The sequence below is a fragment of the Bos mutus genome, chromosome 5 (assembly GCF_027580195.1).
Source record: "Bos mutus isolate GX-2022 chromosome 5, NWIPB_WYAK_1.1, whole genome shotgun sequence".
Classification (NCBI taxonomy): Eukaryota; Metazoa; Chordata; class Mammalia; order Artiodactyla; family Bovidae; genus Bos; species Bos mutus.
This window is the reverse complement of record NC_091621.1, coordinates 48,438,956-48,460,327: the sequence shown is the minus strand read 5'-3', so window position 1 is coordinate 48,460,327 and position 21,372 is coordinate 48,438,956. Positions and strand designations below refer to the sequence as shown.

At 41.5% G+C, this 21,372-nt stretch overlaps 1 protein-coding gene across 3 annotated transcripts in view; it reads left to right on the top strand.

The window, feature by feature from the left end:
* PLXNC1 (plexin C1) overlaps nucleotides 1–21,372 on the top strand; it is a 156,128-nt gene that overhangs the window by 59,836 nt on the left and 74,920 nt on the right. For all 3 annotated transcript variants that reach the window (XM_070370909.1, XM_070370912.1, XM_070370910.1), the window contains exons 5-9: nucleotides 1,120–1,234; nucleotides 11,199–11,346; nucleotides 14,730–14,817; nucleotides 17,098–17,200; nucleotides 17,343–17,444. In XM_070370909.1, the coding sequence (XP_070227010.1) occupies nucleotides 1,120–1,234; nucleotides 11,199–11,346; nucleotides 14,730–14,817; nucleotides 17,098–17,200; nucleotides 17,343–17,444 (556 nt within the window). The remainder of the gene's footprint in view (nucleotides 1–1,119; nucleotides 1,235–11,198; nucleotides 11,347–14,729; nucleotides 14,818–17,097; nucleotides 17,201–17,342; nucleotides 17,445–21,372) is intronic.

Below are 21,372 nucleotides of genomic sequence, written 5' to 3'. Positions count from 1 at the left end.
AAGAGAAGAAGAAAAAGAAATAAAATGCTTGTCAAATACACTGTTTGGGACCACACTTGTCTCCACTCACTTCCTTTCAGGGACTCCCCGGAGTTGACTGAGGTTATTATCTAGTTGCTTTCAATCTCTTGTGAATCATGAATTTTCAGTTTCTTTTAAAACTTACTGGTTCTCCTCCACCGCTTCGTTTTAACCTTGGACCTTGAGAAGGCAGAGGTAACAGAGGTTTTGTTCTTTACTTGATATCATTCAGTAGAATGTCTGAGCAGTCCAACACCATTTGGAAACCAAGTAACCTTTGGCATTCGTTCTTCTTGTTAAGTTGGCTGCCCTGCTGGCGAGGCGGGAGTTCCCAAGTTCGCATTACCTAGAGTGACCGAGCCAGGCACAGGCGAAGCAGTGATTTCACCTTCAGCTTATGATGGTGTTTATCAAAGTAGCTGGCCCTGCCCACAGCTGCAGATTTCTTTGGGGACATCCTCTGGGCTGGCTTACTTGGGGAGGTGGCCCTGGCAAATGTTTCACCCAATATCTTTTGATGTGAGTTGGTATCTGTCTAAATAAATGTTATGTAGCAGATGGTTCTGGAATGTCTTATCAAATTCTTGGGAAGACTTTGCCCTTGCAGTATGTTTATTTGATTATCATACTGCAAAGCACAACAATGGTCGCTTCTTTTTTTTTTTAAACAACAGCAAAAGTTACATAATAGGTTGGAATTCTGGAAATGAATGGCAAAGCTAAACGTTTTCGATGTGTAAACCTTTTTTTGGGCTGTTCTATGCTAGGTTTTTCTAGAAGGTAGTGCTTTAATTTTAGAATCCAGGAGAGGATGTGTTTTGGATGTATTTGCAATGTCATCTTGAGAGATGGCTCAGAAGTCTAAGTTCAACATGTCCACATTTGTTCTCAGTTCTGAGACATGATGGAAAAAATGCTTTGCTGGTTTCCTGTTGCTTTTCATGGTTTTAGCATCATGTTCTTATTCTCACTCGAAATCAATGATCCTCACACAAAGTCTGGCATTTTGTACTGAAGCCAAGTATGAGAAAGTTTTAATGATGCATGTTTGGGGTTGCTGTTTTGCTGCCCCCTCCCTTTTTGTTTTTTTTTTGATAGGTGTACTTTTAAAGAAGATTGTGAGCATTTAAATAATTCAGAAAACTGGCTGGATATTTTATCTGGAGCTAAAAAGTGCCCTCAAATTCACCTATTTCGAAGCAGTAAAGATAAGGTAAGAGGAAAGATTTTTAGTTTGTCTCTATTGTCTCATTTTAGTCAACTGATGCCAACTTCCTTCTGTGTGTAAAATACCTATTAATGATCAAATAAGCTTAGTTATGAGAATTCACTCAGTTAACTGACACTGCTGCTGCTGGTGCTGCTAAGTCGCTTCAGTTGTGTCCGACTCTGCTCGACCCCATAGACGGCAGCCCACCAGGCTCCCCGTCCTTGGGATTCTCCAGGCAAGAACGCTGGAGTGGGTTGCCATTTCCTTCTCCAATGCATGAGCGTGAAAAGTGAAAGAGAAGTCGCTCAGTTGTGTCCGACTCTTCGAGATCCCATGGACTGCAGCCCACCAGACTCCTCCGTCCATGGGATTTTCCAAGCAAGAGTACTGGAGTGGGGTGCCATCGCCTTCTCCGAACTAATACTGTGTGAGCACCAATTCCTGTACATTCTGCAAGGTGACGGGGAGATAGCAGAGAATGAGATGCGTCGTGAACCTGCCCTCATGGAGTTTGTCATCTTGTGGCGCTGAAGATGACCTTCAGTTGTTGAAATTAAGGAAAAAATGGACTAATGTCATTGAAAAACATTGATTTAAAAAAAAAGGAAAAAAAAGTTCAGATTCATGGTCAACAAGAGTCCTTAAGTGTGACTTAAGGACTGAATTTTATTTTGTTTTTTAGTTCCTTTTCTTGATGTGTTTGGGTTTTTGACACTGTCTTACGTGCATGCCTTCAGGTGATATTGAGAGGGAGAGAAAGCAATATGGGCAGTGAATATTGCAAGGGGGGGGCGGTCCCTTGAAAAGTTCATGGGCTCGTGCTACGGCAGTACTATACTGCCTTTGGCAACACATCAGCCCTGTCATTGGATGAGAGAAATGAAGCAGTGTGAGCATATTCATGCATTTTCAGATTCACATACCAGCCTCGCCCCATGGGAAAATGGAATTCCTGCCTTGCAGTCTCAGTGGCTGTAAGGAGACATTTTCTCCCTAATTACAGCTCTTGTATTATGAATAACTATACAGAATCACCATCAGCAGCCAGTTGACCTGTCTGCTGAGCTCACTCTGTTTTATTTGAATGCCATATTAACAAGGAGATGGGCCACTTTCTCTTTCCCCTTACACTTTGCCATTTCAAATAGCAAGAACCGTACCACTTAAGATGATTTAACATTTAATAAAAGAGAGCCAGAGCATTTAATGAGTGATAAATAATAAAAGAATCAAGCTTTCAAGTCATAACTGATCAGAACTCATGGATTTCAACTTATTTGGCTGTTGTTCCTTTCTATCGCCCTCCTGAGGGCGAGGGTATGGAGGATGGGTTGGGGGGGTGCCCTCCCAAAAAAACCCTTCAAAGCTTTCGTCCAAACCTCCACCAGACCTGCACTAGCGTGAGCAGTTTCTGTGGAAAAAGATGCTTAGGTATCTAAGTTAGGTATGGCCAAATTTTTATTTCTGTTATCAGTCTGAAAAATAGCTGACTTTAGTGCTGATAGAGACTGCTAGAAAATACCATGATCATTGAATATACCCAGGACTCTGATAAGTGGTTATGATTACGCACGGCTTTTTTTTCTTTTATCGTTTTGAAAATGTTAAGGGGAGTACTTAAGTGAAGTGCAGTGAGGGAAAGCAAGCTGCTCATTGACTAAAAAGAGCCACTTACTCAGTTTGCTTACCCATCTTTGGGTTCACCAGTATAAATTAATCACCATTCGCATCTAGCCTGGAACATGTTTACCACCCAAAGAACCACTGGTGCTTTCTTCCCCACCTTGAGTCCCAGTGTGGTTTACCCTAATCCCTCTAGAGTCTTCCCACGCAACCATTACCTCGCTTTCTCCAGCTCACCACCACTCTCAAGGTAAAGGAGATAAGACTTTAGCAATTTGAGTAAAGCTTTCCTTTGAAGCCAACTTTGGGCTGATTATTTTAGTGACATTGATAAGATGTCTGTCTCCAGCTCTTGGTCATATTATTTCAAAATATTTCCTGTCTTTAGGGTTAACTGTGGCTTGCTGAGAGTCTCAGATCCTTGGTTATTTAAGTAATTTCTTCTCCAGTTCCAGCTATCACAATAACTTGGTTTAAAGAGCATTTGCTCACTGCAAATAATAGTCTAGCAACTTTCTTGGTACAAAAAAAAAGATGCATGTAATACAGAGCCTCTTGTTTACACAAGACAATTAGAAGGTAGTGTATTCTCATCCTTGTTTTGAAATTGGCATTAAAAAGAGAGAAGTAGAGCAATTCTAATTGCCTTGGAGGAATATTATGAGATTTTGTTGAATAAAAATATCAAGATGCAGAAAAGTACATATAGCATGGTCTTATATTGATCCAAAAATGTCCCTCTATATGTTGATGTCTATGTCTCTATACGATTATTTGAGCATGGAGAAAAACATGAGAGAATTCATACTAGGTTGTAAACATAGGCTCCCATGATGAAATAATTTGTGTGGTGGAGGAAAGGTCAGAGATAGACTTAAAAAAGAGAGACAACTGAAATCCTCATATACACAGACACACACAAAAAGGGATGCATGGCACCCCACTTTTACATTATGTAAAATTATATGTTTGGATGTGAGAGGTGGACAATAAAAAAGGCTGAGTGCCCAAGAATTGATGCCTTCGAATTGTGGTGTTGAAGAAGACTCTTGGGAGTCCCTTGGACTGAAGGAGATCAAACCAGTCAATCTTAAAGGAAATCAACCCTGAATATTCATTACAAGGACTGTTGCTGAAGCTGAAGCTCCAATACTTTGGTCACCTGATGTGAAGAACTGACTCATTGGAAAAGACCCTGATGCTGGGAAAGATTGAAGGCAGGAGGAGAAGGGGAGAACAGAGGACGAGGTGATTGGATGGCATCACTGACTCAATGGACATGAGTCTGGGCAAACTCTGGGATAGTGACAGACAAGGGAAGCCTGGTGTGCCACAGTCCATGGGGTCACAAAGAGTCAGACATGACTGAGCGGCTAAAAAACAATACCTATAAAGAGATTGTTAACAGGAAAAATGGTTTATACTAATAAAAAGAGAAAAGATGTAGGAATAAAAGTATTTCCCACAAATAGCATGGTTCCTAAAAGAGAAAACAGAAACATTCTTTTACAAATCAGAGCAGAAACATGGAATTCTGTCACTGAGACAACCAATATTGTTTTTAAAGTTGTGTCCCATGCACTAATGCAAGAAACAAGTGTTAATAATAGAAATAATTATTGGAATGGAATAGACAAACATATTATTTGCTCATCTTAAGTGGGTGTATTTAGTTGTAATATCTAAATATACTAGCTTTTAAAACTATTCAAATTAATAAAGGTCAAAGAAAGTGCTAATGTTCAGTAAATGTTCAAGTATCAGTAACCTTATGACATATAAGACAAACTGTTAACACATTAATAAAAGATCCCATTCATTAAAAACAATGGAAATACTCAGGCTCAAACCTGCAGAGGCATGTACATTGTGCTTTAAAATACTTTTTACTGGGAGATACATGTTGAAGCCACCTACCAAAACAGTGATTTCCACCATGCAACAGTTTTTCTTAGTGAGGCAGTAGTCTATTGAGGCTAATTATAATTCATAATAAGGAAATCTTATCAATTAAAAGTGTAAATAAATATAAAAACAAAAACAGGTATTTTATTGAAAGATATGAAAAGCATGTTAGATATATCCAGACATATACTATGTTTCTTGGTGGGACAATATCATAAAAATGTCACTATTTCCTCAATCTGTTGTCTAGATTTCATGTCATCCTAGTAAAAATTTAAATGGTTTTTGTCTTAAAAGTGAAGTCATTCAGTCATGTCGGACTCTTTGCGACCCATGGACTATAGCCTGCCAGGCTCCTTCGTCCATGAACTTTTCCAGGCAAGGATACCGGAGTGGGTTGCCATTTCCTTCTGCACAGGATCTTCACGACCCAAGGATAGATCCCGGGTCTCCTGCACTGCAGGCAGACTCTTTACCATCTGAGCCGCCAGGGAAGCCCTAAAATTAATTTATAAAATTCATCTGAAATACTAAGGTGAATTGGTCAAGAATATCCAAGATATATGTTGAAAAAAATAAAATTACTTTAGCAGGTCCATTTCCATATGATTATAAACACATCAGTTCAGTTCAGTTCAGTCGCTCAGTCGTGTCCGACTCTTTGCGACCCCATGAATTGCAGCACACCAGGCCTCCCTGTCCATCACCATCTCCCGGAGTTCACTCAAACTCAAGTCCATCGAGTTGGTGATGCCATCCAGCCATCTCATCCTCTGTCATCCCCTTCTCCTCCTGCCCCCAATCTCTCCCAGCATCAGAGTCTTTTCCAATGAGTCAACTCTTCTCATGAGGTGGCCAAAGTAGTGGAGTTTCAGCTTTAGCATCATTCCTTCCAAAGAACACCCAGGGCTGATCTCCTTTAGAATGGACTGGTTGGATCTCCTTGAAGTCCAAGGGACTCTCAAGAGTCTTCTCCAACACCACAGTTCAAAAGCATCAATTCTTCGATGCTCAGCTTTCTTCACAGTTCAACTCTCACATCCATACATGACCACTGGAAAAACCGTAGCCTTGACTAGACGGACCTTTGTTGGCAAAGTATATAGTACCTTTGTTGGCAAAGTATATAGTGGCAATAATTTAGTCCATGACTCTTGTTTAAAAATAAGAATATAGGGACTTCCCTGGCAGTCTAATGGTTAAGACTCCGTGCTCCCAATGCAGGGAGCATGGGTTTGATCCCCATGGGTTGAGGAACTAAGATCCCACATGCCTCGTGGTGCGGCCTGCTGCTGCTGCTGCTGCTAAGTCACTTCAGTTGTGTCCAACTCTGTGCGATCCCATTGACGGCAGCCCACTGGGCTCCCCCATCCCTGGGATTCTCCAGGCAAGAATACTGGAGTGGGTTGCCATTTCCTTCTCCAATGCATGAAAGTGAAAAGTCAAAGTGAAGTCAGTCAGTCGTGTCTGCCTCCCAGCGACCCCATGGACTGCAGCCTACCAGGCTCCTCCATCCATGGGATTTTCCAGGTAAGAGTACTGGAGTGGGGTGCCATTGCCTTCTCTGGTGGTGCTGCCTAAAAACATAAATAAAAAATAGGAGTATAGATTCATGGAATAGGCTACAAAGCTCAGAAATAGATGTAAAAAATTTAAAGATTGTTTATCACGAATTAAGAGGAAACAAAAGAATTATTTCATAAAAAGTTGCTGAAATAACTGGCTTACAATACGGAAATGTAATTTAATTCACATTTTTTACGTGAAATATAAATTTTAGGCTAATTAAGAAGTTCATCTAAAAACCTAACGCAGAAAATAATTGAGCGTCAGATAATTTGGAAGTATAATTTTCTTGGCTCTGAAACAATATATCATGTAATAGCAAGAGAAAAATATTCATATACTTGACTTTAAAAAAAAACTATACCACAAAAAATAAGTGATGACTAAAGCTCATGCTTCAGGAAAAACATTTGCAACAGGCAAAATATTAGCTGCAAGATATGAAAGCTAGGAGAAAGTAAAAAATATATAGAGACACCAAAAAATAAGCAGGCAAAAATGTATATTCTCACAAGAGGAGGTTTAGAGAGTTAGATATAGATATGGAAATATGTTCAGCTTTACCAGTTAACAAATAAATACAAATTAAAGTGAAAATAAGGTTTGCTGACACCTAGTGATGGCGATAGCAATTAACACAACCTTTTTAGAAAGCAATTTGACAGTAATATTTCAATAGTCATAAATATATTCTTTCTGTTTGAAGCACTACTTCCAGGCTTAGACTTCTAGAGAAGTAATTTGAAAAAAGAAAAACCATTTGCATATGGGTGTTATTGTTGTGACATGTATAGACTTAGAAACTTGGAAATACCAAACTGTTTGGCAATAAGAGGTAAGGTTAAGCAAAATAAGGTCTGTTGATAGAATGATAGAATGTTATGTGACAAGAATTTCCTTGGCCCCATGGACATTACGAACTAATTGACACTCAAACTTTGTATCTCATCTGACTTTTTGGGTCTTCATTCCCACTGTATCCAGCTTAATTCAAGAGTTATTACCTGGTAAGCATTCCCACTTTGGGTTCCTTAATCCAAGGCATCAGCTTTTTAACCATTCTTGCATGGAACCTAAGAAAGTGAAAGTGTTAGTCACTCAGTCATGTCTGACTCTTTGTGACCCCATGGACGGTAGCTCACCAGACTCCTCTGTCCATAGAACTCTCCAGGCAAGAATACTGAAGTGGGTAACCATTCCCTTCTCCAGGGGATCTTCCCAACCCAAGGATCGAACCCAGGTCTCCCACATTGCAGGCAGATTCTTTACCATCTGACCACAAAGGAATCCTAAAGTCACATTAAAATACCTTCAACTCCTTGACTATCCCCTTCTTCCACTGCACTTGAAAAAAAAAAAAAAACTCTCTCCTATTTTCATATCAGTGTCAACGTCTGCCCCACTGTTCCCCTGAAACTAAACTCCATAGAGGTATTCCAGGAGACACTGTCAGTCCTCATCTTAGTATGACTGTTTGGTTGCATTCACGAAGCTCTTCCATTGCCTTCCATGGCACACACTCTCCATAGTCTCTTCCTTCTTTCTTGACTATGCCTCAGCCTCCTGTGCTGGCTCCTTTTCTCCCTGACTCTAACTATTGGAGTTGGTTCAGCCCCAGCTTTGGCTCTTCTTCTAGCTGACTCTACTTGGTCCACAGACAATCTTGTCCACTCGTATGGCTTAATATGCCATCATATGTCCATGTCTCCTTTATCTCCCGCCCAGATTGCCTCTGAGCTCCAGACTCATCTCTTCTTAATTATCACACAAGTTCACTTTACTGAACACAACCAAAGTTGAAGTCTTGACTTTTCCATCCAAAGTCTGCTTCCTGCTCCATGTGTCCCATTGCAACATATGCTACCTCTGTACATTCATTAGCTCACCAAATCCTCCACAACCAGATACCCCACTTCCAGTCCTGGCCCATGAGACCTTTAAAGATATCTTGGAGCTGTCAGCGCTTTGTATTTCTGCTGTACCATCCTAGCCCAGGCTTCTAGCATCTCTCGCTCTCTCTCTCTTTTTAAAGTTTTAATTGGAGGATAATTACTTTACAATGTTGAGTTTGTTTTTGCTCTACAGCAGCATGACTCGGCTATAAGTATACATATATCCCCTCCCTCTTGAGCCTCCCTCCCACCCCTCCATCCAGCTCATCTAGGTCATCACAGAACACCGAGCTGAGTTCCCCATTTTCTTCAGCTGCTTTCCACTAGCTCTATTTTAGCACATGGTAGTATAACCCACTCCAGCGTTCTTGCCTGGAGAATCCCAGGGACGGGGGAGCCTGGTGGGCTGCCGTCTATGGGGTCGCACAGAGTCGGACACGACTGAAGCGACTTAGCAGCAGCAGCAGTGTAAATCTGTCAATGCTATTCTCTCAATTTGTCCACTCTTTCCTTCCCCCACTGCGTCTACAAGTCCGTGCTCTATATCTGCATATCTATTCCTACCATGCAAATAGGCTCATCAGTTCCATTTTTCTAGATTCCATATATATGCATTAATATATGATATTTGTTTTTCTCTTTCTGACTGACTTCACTGTGTATAATAGGCTCTACGTTTATCCACCTCACTACAGCTGACTCAAATGCATTCCTTTTTATGGCTGAATAATATTCCATTGTATATATGTACCACAACTTTTTTATCCATTCATCTGTTGATGGACATAGAGGTTGCTTCCATCATCTGGCTATTGTAAATAGTGCTGCAATGAACATTGGGTTACATGCGTCTTTTTGAAATATGGTTTTCTCATGGTATATGCCCAGTAGCTGTATTGCTGGGTCATATGGTAGTCTTATTCCTAGTTTTTTAAGGAATCTCCATACTGTTCTCCATAGTGGCTGTATCAATTTGCATTCCCACCAACCGTGATCTCAATCCTGTGTGGCCTTCCAGTTTTAGTCTAGTGAATTTTTCCACACTTCTGCTAGACTGTAAGCTCTTTGAGGGTAAGGACTGTAGCTGCTTGCTTCACTGAAGTAGAGAATACCTTGTGTAGCACATGGCACATCTTTAAAGTTTAATAAATGTTTATGAAATAAATTGAATCCCATGGATAGAGGAGCCTGGTAGGCTACAGTCCATGGGGTTGCAAAGAGTCAGAAATGACTGAACGACTTCACTTCACTATGAAATAAATTAATGCAGTGTTTATAGTTATGTAAATGCTGTGCATGTGAGGACCGAAGGCAATGTGGAAAATTTAAAGGAGCTACTGAAAATAGGACTTTAACAAACTTTCTGATACTTTTGTTATCATGTTTGACCAATGAATTCCATTTAAGACATACTTGTGGACAGGGTAACAGGTGATAATGGTCGTACGCTGAGACGTGCAATGCAGGGAGAAATGCAAGGCTGACACATGAGTGAGGCTTCAGCCAGGTGTTGAAGATGAGCTGGTGGGGATGGTTGGGGGCTCAGTGCTATGTTCAGGTCCCCTGGAGATGGGTGGACTTCAGTTCAGTGGAAGTTGGACTGTAAGAACTTGTGTTCTCCCAGCATGATTCTGTGGCTCAGAAACAGAGCGTTTTAAAGTAAAAAGATAGGGATGCAACCCCAGAGCAAAATAGATAGAGAGAGCTTATCCAAGGATGAGAGACAGGGGATTCTTAGCTGGCCCTGCAGACTTGGCGGAGATCAGAAGTGTAACAGAAGACGGACACCTCCCGGTGGTGAGGGGCTGTCACTCCTCATCGTGGCTGATAAGCTGATGGCTTCCTGTGTCCCTAGCTTCCTAATATTTAGCCCACCTCCCCACCAGATCCCCTGAGTGCACCTGATGCAGAACGGGTCTCCCACTGACATACTGTTTTCTTTAACTTTCCTCTTTTTTCCTTCTTCTTTGCTTTCTTTCTCCTCCTCCTCCTCCTACTCCCTTTTCCTCCTGTCCCCACCACATCTTCCCCCTCCTAAATATAAACAAAACAATTTGTGTTTAGATGAGAATGCTTCATATCATAAAGATATAAAATCTCCTAAAATTAATGCATATATTTGGTACAATTCCAGTTAGACTCACAGTCCCATCACCCTATTTGGGTAAAATGATCGTAAAGTTCATATGGAAAAAATAATGTCTAGAAAATGCTAAGAAAATTACGAAAATAAAAATAGATTTACCATAAGTATATTTAAATCCACAGTCTTGAAAATTTGATGACACTGGAAAAGAAGTGGATCAATAGATAATTGGAGCAGTGCAAAGTTCAGAAATAACTTGTAGGTATATGGTGATTTAATATATGAGAAAAGTGGTGTTTCTGTTCAGTTGGGAAAAGGAACTTTTTTTTTAAAATAAATGCTTGTGACCTAGCTGGTTAACTATCTGGGTAAAAATAAAGTTGAGCCCGTATCTTATCCTTTGTATAAAAATAAACTCCAGATGGATTAAAGATTAAGTTTAAAAAATAAAACAACAAAGATGGTGAAACAATATTATATTTGTCCACAAGCAAGAGTTGTGAAGAACTTTATAACCAAGACAATTAACTTTGTATTTGATCATAAAAACATACTATATAGGGTAAAACACACATAAGCTGCAAGACAAACAGTACATTAGGATAAAATGTGTCAGAAATATGACAGATAAGGTTTAATATCTATACTATACAGAGAGCTCTTAAGAATTGATAAGAAAAAATACATACAAAGCAGGTAAATGGTCTAAGAATATGAACATTCGATTCACAACAGAGAAAACTAAACAGCCAATAAAACACCTCTTTCTTTCCATCAGCAATCCAAGAAACTCTCTTGTGGCAAGTCAGAAGGTCAGTTCCTTTAAGGCTCTAGGGTGGATAGAGACGATGGAAGAACGCCACATGATTTGGTTCCTGTATTTTCTTCCCCACAGACGACAGTGACGGTGGTGGGAAGCTTCTCTCCGAGGCACTCCGAGTGCGTGGTGAAGAACGTGGACACAGGCAGGATGCTCTGCAAGGGGAAAAGTGTGCACAATGAGACCTGCGCCTGCATCATCCCAACCAGGACAGCTTACAAAGGTACGTGCACTCCACTGGTTCTTATTATCATTCTTAGAAAACGAAGAAGGCAAGAGAACCTCCTGAGCCCAGAGTGCCCAGGGAAACAGGTTAAACTTGAACAGCCTTACTCTGGAGACTCCCTCTCCCCCACTCCTTGCACCCTCCCTCGGTCCCCCTCACCTTTGCTCCACTCTTCCTGTGGCCGCAGGCCCCTACTGTTACCTGTGGCTGGAGAAGGATGGAGACTGGCAAATCCCCCCTCAAGTTGCTTAGGTGAGTGGCAAGCCAGAGACCATTGAACTTGACCCTTCCTAGATGGTTCAGATAGTTCAGGGATCTGAAAAGCTGGGAATGCCCTTGGTGAGGTGAGGAAAGGAAATGGCCAATATTTTATCATCTTAGGTTCACTGCATTCGTTCATTCAAACAAGAAATATTTATTGAGCATCTGTGTGCCAGACACTGTGCTAGGTGGTAGGGACACCATGACCGAAAGAGCCTGACCTGTTCTTTGCTCACAGTATTCACAGCCTCTTGGGACAGCAGCAAGTGACCAGCACCGGACAGTGCTGGGTGCAGCGTGCAGGGGACACAGCACGCTGTGAGATGTACGTGAAGAGGACACCTAACTAGACTTGGGGGAGCAGCGAGAGGGCGAGGAAAGCTTCTTGGAGGATGAGTAGGGTTGAGCTGGACAAAGAAAAAGGGGAAGAGTATTCCAGGCAGAGCCCAACTAGTGTGACCGACCAAAGGAAGGAAAAAGCTTTGTTTGAGGAGCCAAAAAAAGGTTCCATGTGGTCAAGTCAAATGGGGTAGAGAGTGGAGTGACAGAAAACGGATGCCAAAGAAGGTACAAAGTGTCTGGCACAAAGTAGCCATTGATGATCAAGACATTTTTGTTGAATGAATGGCCACAGGTGGAGAACGGGGCTGGAGGAGGGAAGGGCTGCATTCCGAAAGGCCTGACAGAAGGGAAGCTGTTGCAGTGATTCAGGTTGAGGGGACTGAGAGTGGAAGTAGCCGGAGCCAGATAAGGATGAAGAGAAGGGGATGGATTCAAAGGTTGGTCAGGGGTGGGATGAATTGGGAGTTTGGGATTGATACATATATACTATTGATACTGTGTATAAAATAGATAACTAATGAGAACATACTGTATAGCAGAAGGAACTCTGCTTAATGCACTCTGGCGACCTGAAGGGGAAGGAAATCCAGAAGAGAGGGGATGTATGTATATGTTTGGCTGGTTCATTTTGCTGTGCGGTAGAAACATAATATTATAAAGCAACAATGCTCCAATAAAAATTAATTTTTAAAAAGAGATGGCTAGGAGTTACAGTGTTTGAACTGAGGATTCATGAGTTCCTTTAGGTGAGAAAGACGTGGAGTCAAGCACATGGTTATTAAAATGCAGGTCTTGCTCACCTGGAACATAAGCTTCGGAAGTATTTGAGATCACCGCAAAAAGCTAATTGATTGCATTCTTAAAATTTTTTAATCTTTGTTTTAAATTGAAATGCAGTTGATTTATAATGTAGTCAATTGTTTTTAAAGCCTCTGTCAGTTTCACCCAACCGTTCGTCTGCCCTTTTCTCTGGATGCTTTATATATTCTGAGCGGGCAAACAGACACACTTCCTACCTCCTGCATCCAGCTAGACAGTGGCCATTACCCAACCTTTGTCTGTAGTCTGTAGTAGCTTCATCCCTTTCACCAAATTCTGTCTCCCTTCTGCTTTGAAGTCATCTCTTCCATAACAGCCTTGATGGATTCTGCTCCAATCATCCAAATCATGCCAGTTCCCTCTGGGCACCCCCACATGTACCCCAGTCTTGGTACCCAGGTGATGCATGGAACTTGAACCACTCATAAGGTATTTCCTTGGCTATCCTGTCATGGTGCTGTTTCACCTAAATTTTTTTTGTCTCTTCTAGAATAACTGAATGCTTTCAGAGCTGAGACCATATATACTCGTTTCCTTGTGAGGTTTCCCAGGAGTGTTTTGTGCACAGTTGATACCCAGGAAAGCACAACTCTTGCTAGTCTCTATCACTGGGCACTTGTAGATTCCGATGACATGTATGTTTCCCTGGGAGTCCCTCAGTGCTTACTGTCCATACATTCATTCTGTTAATAGTTATCAAGTGTCTGTTCAAATGCTCTTGCTGAGAGGTCATGCCAGCCCTCCAAACCTCCTTGTCTTTGGAACAGAGCATTATCATTTGCACAGAGACCCACTTTATGTGAGCAGAATTTTATGTGGCATCCTGGCTTTCAGAATGAATATTCCTGTTGTAGAGAAGCCTCTTAAAGTAAGCGTTTTCAGACTTTTGGAATCAAGCGCTGATCATATGTCAGTAGGAAAACTAGAGGTACCAACAAAGTTAGGCCAACTTATTAATTTGTCAAGGAAAGACTTTTCATTTTTAAAGTATCATCTGCTCTCCCCATTAATTCATAAAAGGAAGAAGATACTAATACCAAAATGGGTGACAATGAAAATGTCACAGAGGAGCCCTGGTGCCTGGACACAAAGGGATTTGAAAGGCACCCCCCTAGGCTGCCGCCCCAAAACCTGGCAACACACCATCAGTACAGTACGTGGGGAGGATTACAAACCCAGATTCCCAACACACCCAAGGCCTGCCAAGTCAGAGTATCTAGGAATGTAGCCCTGGAATCTGTATTTTCATCCATTTCTCAAGTGATTCTGATACACAACCAGATTTAGGGATCATCTTGGATAGAGGATGTAAGTTACAGTGATACAGGAAGTAGGCTGTTTCTCTCGTGGTGATTTAGCCCACTGTTTATCATATTCCTTTATTCTTTGGGGGTTTTCTAACTGATGGGTAGGTTTTCAAAAGCAAATAAGAAATCCTTCATTGTAGATTTGGCAACAGTTGACTCCAAGAAGATCATGGCTCCCAGCCTACAGGAGCCACACTTCGGAGTGTCGTGTAAAGATTTGTAGTGTGGGTTCTTCTGAAGGTGCAGGGTTTCTTTCTTCTCTAACATTCTGGTTATCATGTTCTAGACAGTTCTTGCTCAGTGACTTGTTTTATTCTTATGCTGTGGCCAATTACAAGCTGAGATAGTGATTCTGGGGAGAAGATGAGCTGCAAATGGGCTGTGAAATGGCTTTTTCCTAGTGATTATCCATGGGAGGCCTGGAACGAGGTGGGCTGGGGTCTGTTTGGAGGCTTGTGCTGTGCGCTTCGGCTGCCTGACGGGAATGGCCCCGGGGAAGAGGCCACATACTGATGGAAATGTTAGCGAACAGCTGGCACACTCCACCCTCTATGTGGAGGAGGCAAAAAATATTTATTTTCTGTATTTCCGGCTTTGCTCCATGATAGCAGGGCTTCGCCGTCACTGACTGCTTTTCCCTCTTTGCTCCAGATGTTTTAGTTGTCAACATGACGTTCTCATTCGGTTCCTGGCGTGTGTCAAAGAGATTCAACTTTACCAACTGCTCATCATTAAGAGAGTAAGATTTTATTTGAAATGTAAATATTCTCTCATTGATTTTAATTTATTTATTTGCTTTACTCTCCCATTTCCTAAAGAACTCTTTTGTGGAGGAGACTTTCCAAGGCGCCTTTTGGAGCGTGGCCTAATGGGAGATAGGAGGGCCCCTGAGCTAATCAGCTGGCTTGTTCAAGCCCCACTAAGTGAGGTAGTGCAGCCAAGAGGCAAAGGACTGTGCCCGGGTGTTTTTTACCCACAGGGAAATACATCTTCCTCTGACCCAGAGGTGGCCTTGAAGTAATGGGCAAAAGGGTGCAGCTAGGTTATCTGCAGATCAGAATGACTTTGGAAATTTGAGTCAAGGGAGAGAGTGGAGCGTGAGGTAAAAGGAAGTCACAGTTAAAGACAAGAGAAGGTGGACGTCTCTGTCATCAAAAGCACAAGCTAGGACTTCCCTGGTGGTCCAGTGCCAATCAAGTGCCAATGCAGGGGACACAGGTTCGATCCCTGATCCAGGAACATTCCACACACCTTGGAGGAACTGAGCCTATGCACCACAACCAGTGAGCCTGTGCTGTGCAATGAGAGAAGCCACCCTAACTAGAGAAAGCTCCTGTGCACAGCAATGAAGATCCAGCACAGCCATAAAGAAATAGATAAATATTTTTTTAAAAAAGAGCATGTTCATCATGACCCACACTTCTGTACCGTGTTTGGCCCTGTTGAGCTGCATACCCCCCTGAATTAGGACCACACTTCCCTCCTTGCTTCTAAAGCAGAGTGAAGGCAGAGAAAAGATGTTTCCCAGATTCCTGGTTTTCCAACTGGAAAATGGGATGGACGTTTCCATGGAAATGATAGGAAACTGTTTTATTAGTGATTTCGTAGTTCTTTCAATGGTTTGCTTGACCAACTGGATGAGTACCAAATGTAGGTTTCTTTGGGTCTGGCCTGGGAACCATTGTTTCTTCAGGGAAAAGGCATCAAACTCGAAGCTGAGTAGGGAGGCCACCCTACAGCTATATGGACAGGAGCTGCCAGATTTTACCTTTACCACCTTGGCATTCTGAAAGAGGGGTTGAGTTCAGTGATTTCTAACAAACAGATTGAATTCAAGGAGGGGAAAGCTAAACTTGTTACAGAAAGCCTCAAAAGTCCATGAAAATGAGGGGGGGTGGGTAAGAAAAAGGGAAAGAGTTAAATAGAATTGTATAGCTCAAGGAGAGTTTAAACATAATACAGCTCCCCACCTCCAGTTGTAAAGCCTGGCGAAAAGAAGTGACTTGCCTTGGGTGCACAAGGAGGTAATTAAGAACCAGATCTCAGACCTACAGCTCCCCAGAGGGTGAGTGCCCGCCCTTTCCTGCCCTTTCCCTGGGTACCTACTTCCTTTTGGAAAGCACTTAGTAAGGTCATCACACCTGAGGGTTAGCAAGCGGAGTGCAAGGCGCAGACCTGCTTCGAGTGCGCTTCGGTGGCCTGGTAAACACTTAGGCAAGCCTGTGCTTGCTTGCTTTTTCTCACCAAAACTGCAGTTTGTGTAGGTCAGAGCCTCAGGGTGCCTTGGCATCTCTGGAAGCATATCTGAAATGCGAATATGTCCCTTCTCCCTGATCTGGTCCTCTCCTTGTCCCAGAGGCCAACGCTCTCTCTTGCTTCCCTTAGCTACACTTCCAGACCCACTTCAATTTCCATTTTTATCGTTCTTGCTTTAACACTGATTATCCTATTAAGTGCTTTTCCAGTCTTCCACTGTTATCCGTGCATGGTTGTTTGATTAGTAGACACAATTCTTCCTTAATTTGATTAAAAAGCACACAGTGGCACCCTGTTTTCTCTGCTTGCCAAGGTAACACTTTTAGTTTCCCATCGTCCAGGCACTGGACGGTGTTCCTGCCCCAGTGAGGGTGGGCTTATGAGGGGTGAGGAGATCAGTGTCCAGAGGGAAGCTTACCTGAAGGTAGATGAATAGCAGAACCGGATGCAGAAACAGATTCAGTGGTTTCTTGTCATCTTCCAACGCAGCAGGTGACCCCAGCTTCAGGTTTCCGTGGCAACCCCCTAGCAAGCGTCATGATGGTCCGTCAGCCCCGAGGGCTGCCCAGACCAGGGCACAAAGTCAGTAGTCTGTCCCTAGCCTGAAAGAACGGTCCTGTCTTCCCTGGGTTCATCACAGTCTGTCTAGGGACTTTTTTTTTTTTCTTGTTTTTAATGCTCACACACAGCATCACAGAGGGAAATTCTAGGATGTGTGTTTTCCTAAAAATGCAGGAATTACCTTGGTTTTCTGTGTTGCCAGATGTCCAGGATGTATCCAAACTGGCTGTGCCTGGTGTAAAAGTGAGAGAAAATGCATCCACCCCTTCACAGCTTGTGACCCTTCGGATTACAAGAGGAACCAGGTAAAGTGACGTTTTTTTGGTAGTACAGAGTTTCACCAAAAATAAATGTTTGTGACCACCCAGCCCTAGCCTGTATTTTGTGTTTATTTCAAACTCTGAATTTCCACCCATTGCAATGTTGAAGGAATGTTCTTCGTTTCAGGACCTCTGTCCAGTGGCTTTTCAAAAATGGACACCACCCAAAACAGCAGGAGAAGGAAGATTCAAGGAGAATATGAGTAACAGAACCACTTGGGGCTTGCAGGTCAGACCCTGTTTTTGTATTGATGCTGGGAAAATCCCCCTTTAAATGACAGTAACATCTGATACTTTGGGTTCCTTTTAAAAATTCCCTATTTTGCTTTCTACCCAAATTCCCTGTTTTACCTTTGGTTTTTAACCAAGCTTCATTTAATTGGCTCAATACATCAGAGGCTGCACACTCACATAAAAGAAATTAAAAATCTGTAATTGTGAAAAATGATGTTCTGGTAGAAGTCAAATTTTGAACCTGATGTTGTGATCTCAGGAAGAGTTAGAGGGACGTCTAGAGCACATATTACTGAGGGGATTTCTTAACCACGTTTATGATTGCATTTCTGAGGGGTATAGGAGGGCTGGGCGTGTCTATGCAAACTGTACAAATGAATCTCTTTGAACTGCTTTTCTTTGTAGAGACAATCTAACCAGTAGTTAATAGTGTCAAAACAAAGAGTTGTTTCTATGTAATAAATATACATTTCTCTTCGTGTCTCAAAACTGTCGTTCATGAAAAAATAGTTTTCACGGAAATTTCTTCGGAAATTCCTCTTATTTTCTTCATAGTAAGTCACCAAGCTCAACTGACAGACGTGTTTGAAAATAGAGAATGTAACCCAGGAAACATTTCTGGGCAGAACGTAATTGATGCACTAAGCACCCAAGTGCTGGCGCCATTCAGTCAAGGGACGTTAATTGATCATCTACTATGCAGTGAAAAGCCAAAAAGGACAAGTTCTTCTTCTCATTAACCTTGGGTCTAGTGGGAGCAGACAAATCAAACACAGTAGCATGTTTTGTTCTCAAAGGCTCAGTTTTCTATTTCTTGACTAATCTGTGGCTTTGACATATCCATTTGCTGCTACTTAAGGTCAAGTGCCAATATAAATAAGTAGCACATTTTTAATCACCACCAAACAGTTGAGAGTAAGTGTAGGTGAATTCAGTAACAAGCAGAGGGAATGGGAATCAAAATGGATTATGAAGTTAATTAAAGGCATTAGAAAAGCTTGGTGTGCCGATATCTTCAGACTTTTTAAGCCTTTGAGGTTTTATTAAATGATGAGCCACATCACTCTTCTCATTGGTTGATGAAACTAGGGCGTAGTGACAGGTGTTTAAATCAAAAAGGCAGCGGCTTTTTAAAAAATTAAACTTCTCTTTTGCTCTTGTTTCAGTTGTTTTTTTTTTTTTAATTGGTCAAATACATATAATACAAAATGTACCACTTTGCCAGTGTACAGTTGAGTAGTTAAGTACATTCACATTGCTGTTAGTCATCACCACCATCTATCCCCAGAACATGTTTCAACTTGCAAAACTGAAACCTTATACCCATTAAACAGTAACGCCTCCTTTTCCCTTCCCCTTGGCCCCTGGAAGCTGCTGTTCTACTTTCAGTTCTCTGTGAATTTGACTACTCTAGGTACTTCAGATTAAGTGGAATCAAACGGGCTTTATCCTTTTGGGCTCATTTCACTTAACATAATGTTCTCAAGGTTCATCTGTCCTGTAACATGTGTTAGGATTTCCTTTCAGGCTGAATAATGTTGCATTGTTTGTATATATTATGTTTTGTTTATTCAGTCACCCACTGATGGACACTTCTATCATTCCATTGATGTCTTGGGTTGCAGACATCTTTTGGCTATTGTAACTAATACTTCTATAAATGGATGTGTACAAATTCCTCTTCAAGACCCTGTTTCAGTTCTCTGGGGTATGTACTCAGCAGTGGAATTGCTGGATCCTATGGTAATCCTGTCTTTAATTTCTTTAGGAACTCTGTTCTGTTTCCTTACCTCTCAGCCTTTTTACATTCCCACCAACAGCATTTCGGTGTTGCAAGTTCTCCATATTCTTGCCAACACTTTTTGTTTTAACAGTAACCATCTTAATTTGGTATAAGGTGATATTTCACTGTGATTTTGATTTGCATTTGCCTACTGTTTAGTGACATTGAACCTCTTTTTGTGTGCTTGTGGGCCATTTGTGTGCTTCTTTGGAGAAATGTCTATTCAACTGTTCTATCCATTGTATAGTCAGATTGCTTGTTTTTTTGTTGTGGTTGAATTGTATATATACTTTAGATATCAGCCATGTATCAGATATAAGATTTGCAGATATTTTCTCCTATCCATGGATGGCCATTGCACTCTGTTGATTGTATCCTTGGAGGCACAGAGGTTTAAAATTTTGTCCAAGTCTAATTTATTTTTTTAAATATTGTTGTCTGTGCTTTGGGTGTCACATCCAAGATATCATTGGCAAATCCAATGTCATAAAACTCTTATTCTAAGCGTTTTATAGTTTTCATTCTTACAATTAGGTTATTTGATCCATTTTGAGTTAATTTGCATATATGGTATAAGGTATGTGTCCAACTTCATTCTTTTCTGTGGATATTGAGTTTCCCAAGACAACTTGTTGAAAAAACTGTCCTTTCCCCCATTAAATGTGCTTTGCACCCTTACCAAAAAATCATGTGACTGTATATACAAGGGTTTACTTCTGGGCTGTATATCCTATTCTGTTGGTCTATAGGTCTGTCTGTATACCCATAAAATACTGTTTTGTAATAAGTTTTGAAATCAGAAAGTGTGGCTTCTGAGATTTTGTTCTTCTGTTTTTGTGATCGTTTTGAAAGAAAACATTTTATTCTGAGATAATGTAGATTTGCATGGAGTTGTGGGAAAATAATACAGAGAGACCTCATAAAACCTATACCCAGTTTCTCCCAGTAGTAACATCTTGCCAAACAATAGCACAATATCACAACTAGGATTTGACAATGACATCTGTCAAAGATACAGTCAAGATACAGATCAACTCTCTCACCTCAAGTCTCCCCCATATTGCCTGTCTGTGGTCATACCTGCCCACTTCTTCCTCCCCTCCCACTTGCCTATTTCTGACCTCTGGCTACCACTAATGTGTTCTTCATTCTGTAATTTTATTATTTCAAAGATTTTATATAAATGGAATCATCCAGAGGTACCCTTTGTGAATTGGTCTTTTTAACCCAACATAATTCTCTGGCAATTCATCCGCATTCTTTTATGCATCAATAATGTGTCCCCTTCTATTGCTAAGTCATGGTTCAGGCAGTGACTTTTTACATTTTTATTTTAAAGAAAAAAATACAGTCACTGCATCCTGGTTTCCTGTATTATGTCTTCTTGACCCTTTTGACATATGTGGTTGAAAGAACTGGGGTCACCAAGGAAATAGGAGAAAGCTGGAAGTAAACAAAAGCCCAGACCTGTCTTCAGGGCTTCTCCGTGCATGACCTTTGGCGAAAGACATCTTTTTGATGCTGAAATGTTTTCTTTAAATACATGGGGATTCCCTGGCTGCCCAGGGTTTAGGACTCCGTGCTTGCACTGCAAGGGGTATGGGTTCAACCCCCAACTGGAGAGTTCAGATCTGGCAAGCTGCATGGCATGACCAGAAATGAATGAATGACTCAGTTCAGAATGAACCACTGGGAATGGAGTATTGTCACCGGATGGATTTCTCCTGCTCTGTGATACACTGCTGTCTTTTCCTTATCATGTGGAATGTGTAAATCCAGACTTCCAGTTTGGCCTTCAGGTTGGCTTTGAATGAAGCATGGAACACTCTTCCTAGCAGAGAAGCCATCAAAGGCTTTCTTTCAGTGCATCTTCCACGTCACATACATACTGAGTGCTTCCTACGTGCCAGGCATGGGGACATGAGATATGAATGCATGGTACACAGTCTTGGGTGTCCTAATGCTGAGCTTGGATTGAAGATCCCTACAGGTGTTGATTGTGCCTGAATATATACCAATACACAGAGCTCCATGGATACCATGAGGAGGATACACATGAATCAGGAACATCTCTTGTCGTCAGTCTTAAGAATCTTATGTGTACATAAGCACAGAAATAAGAATAAAGGATAGAAAATAG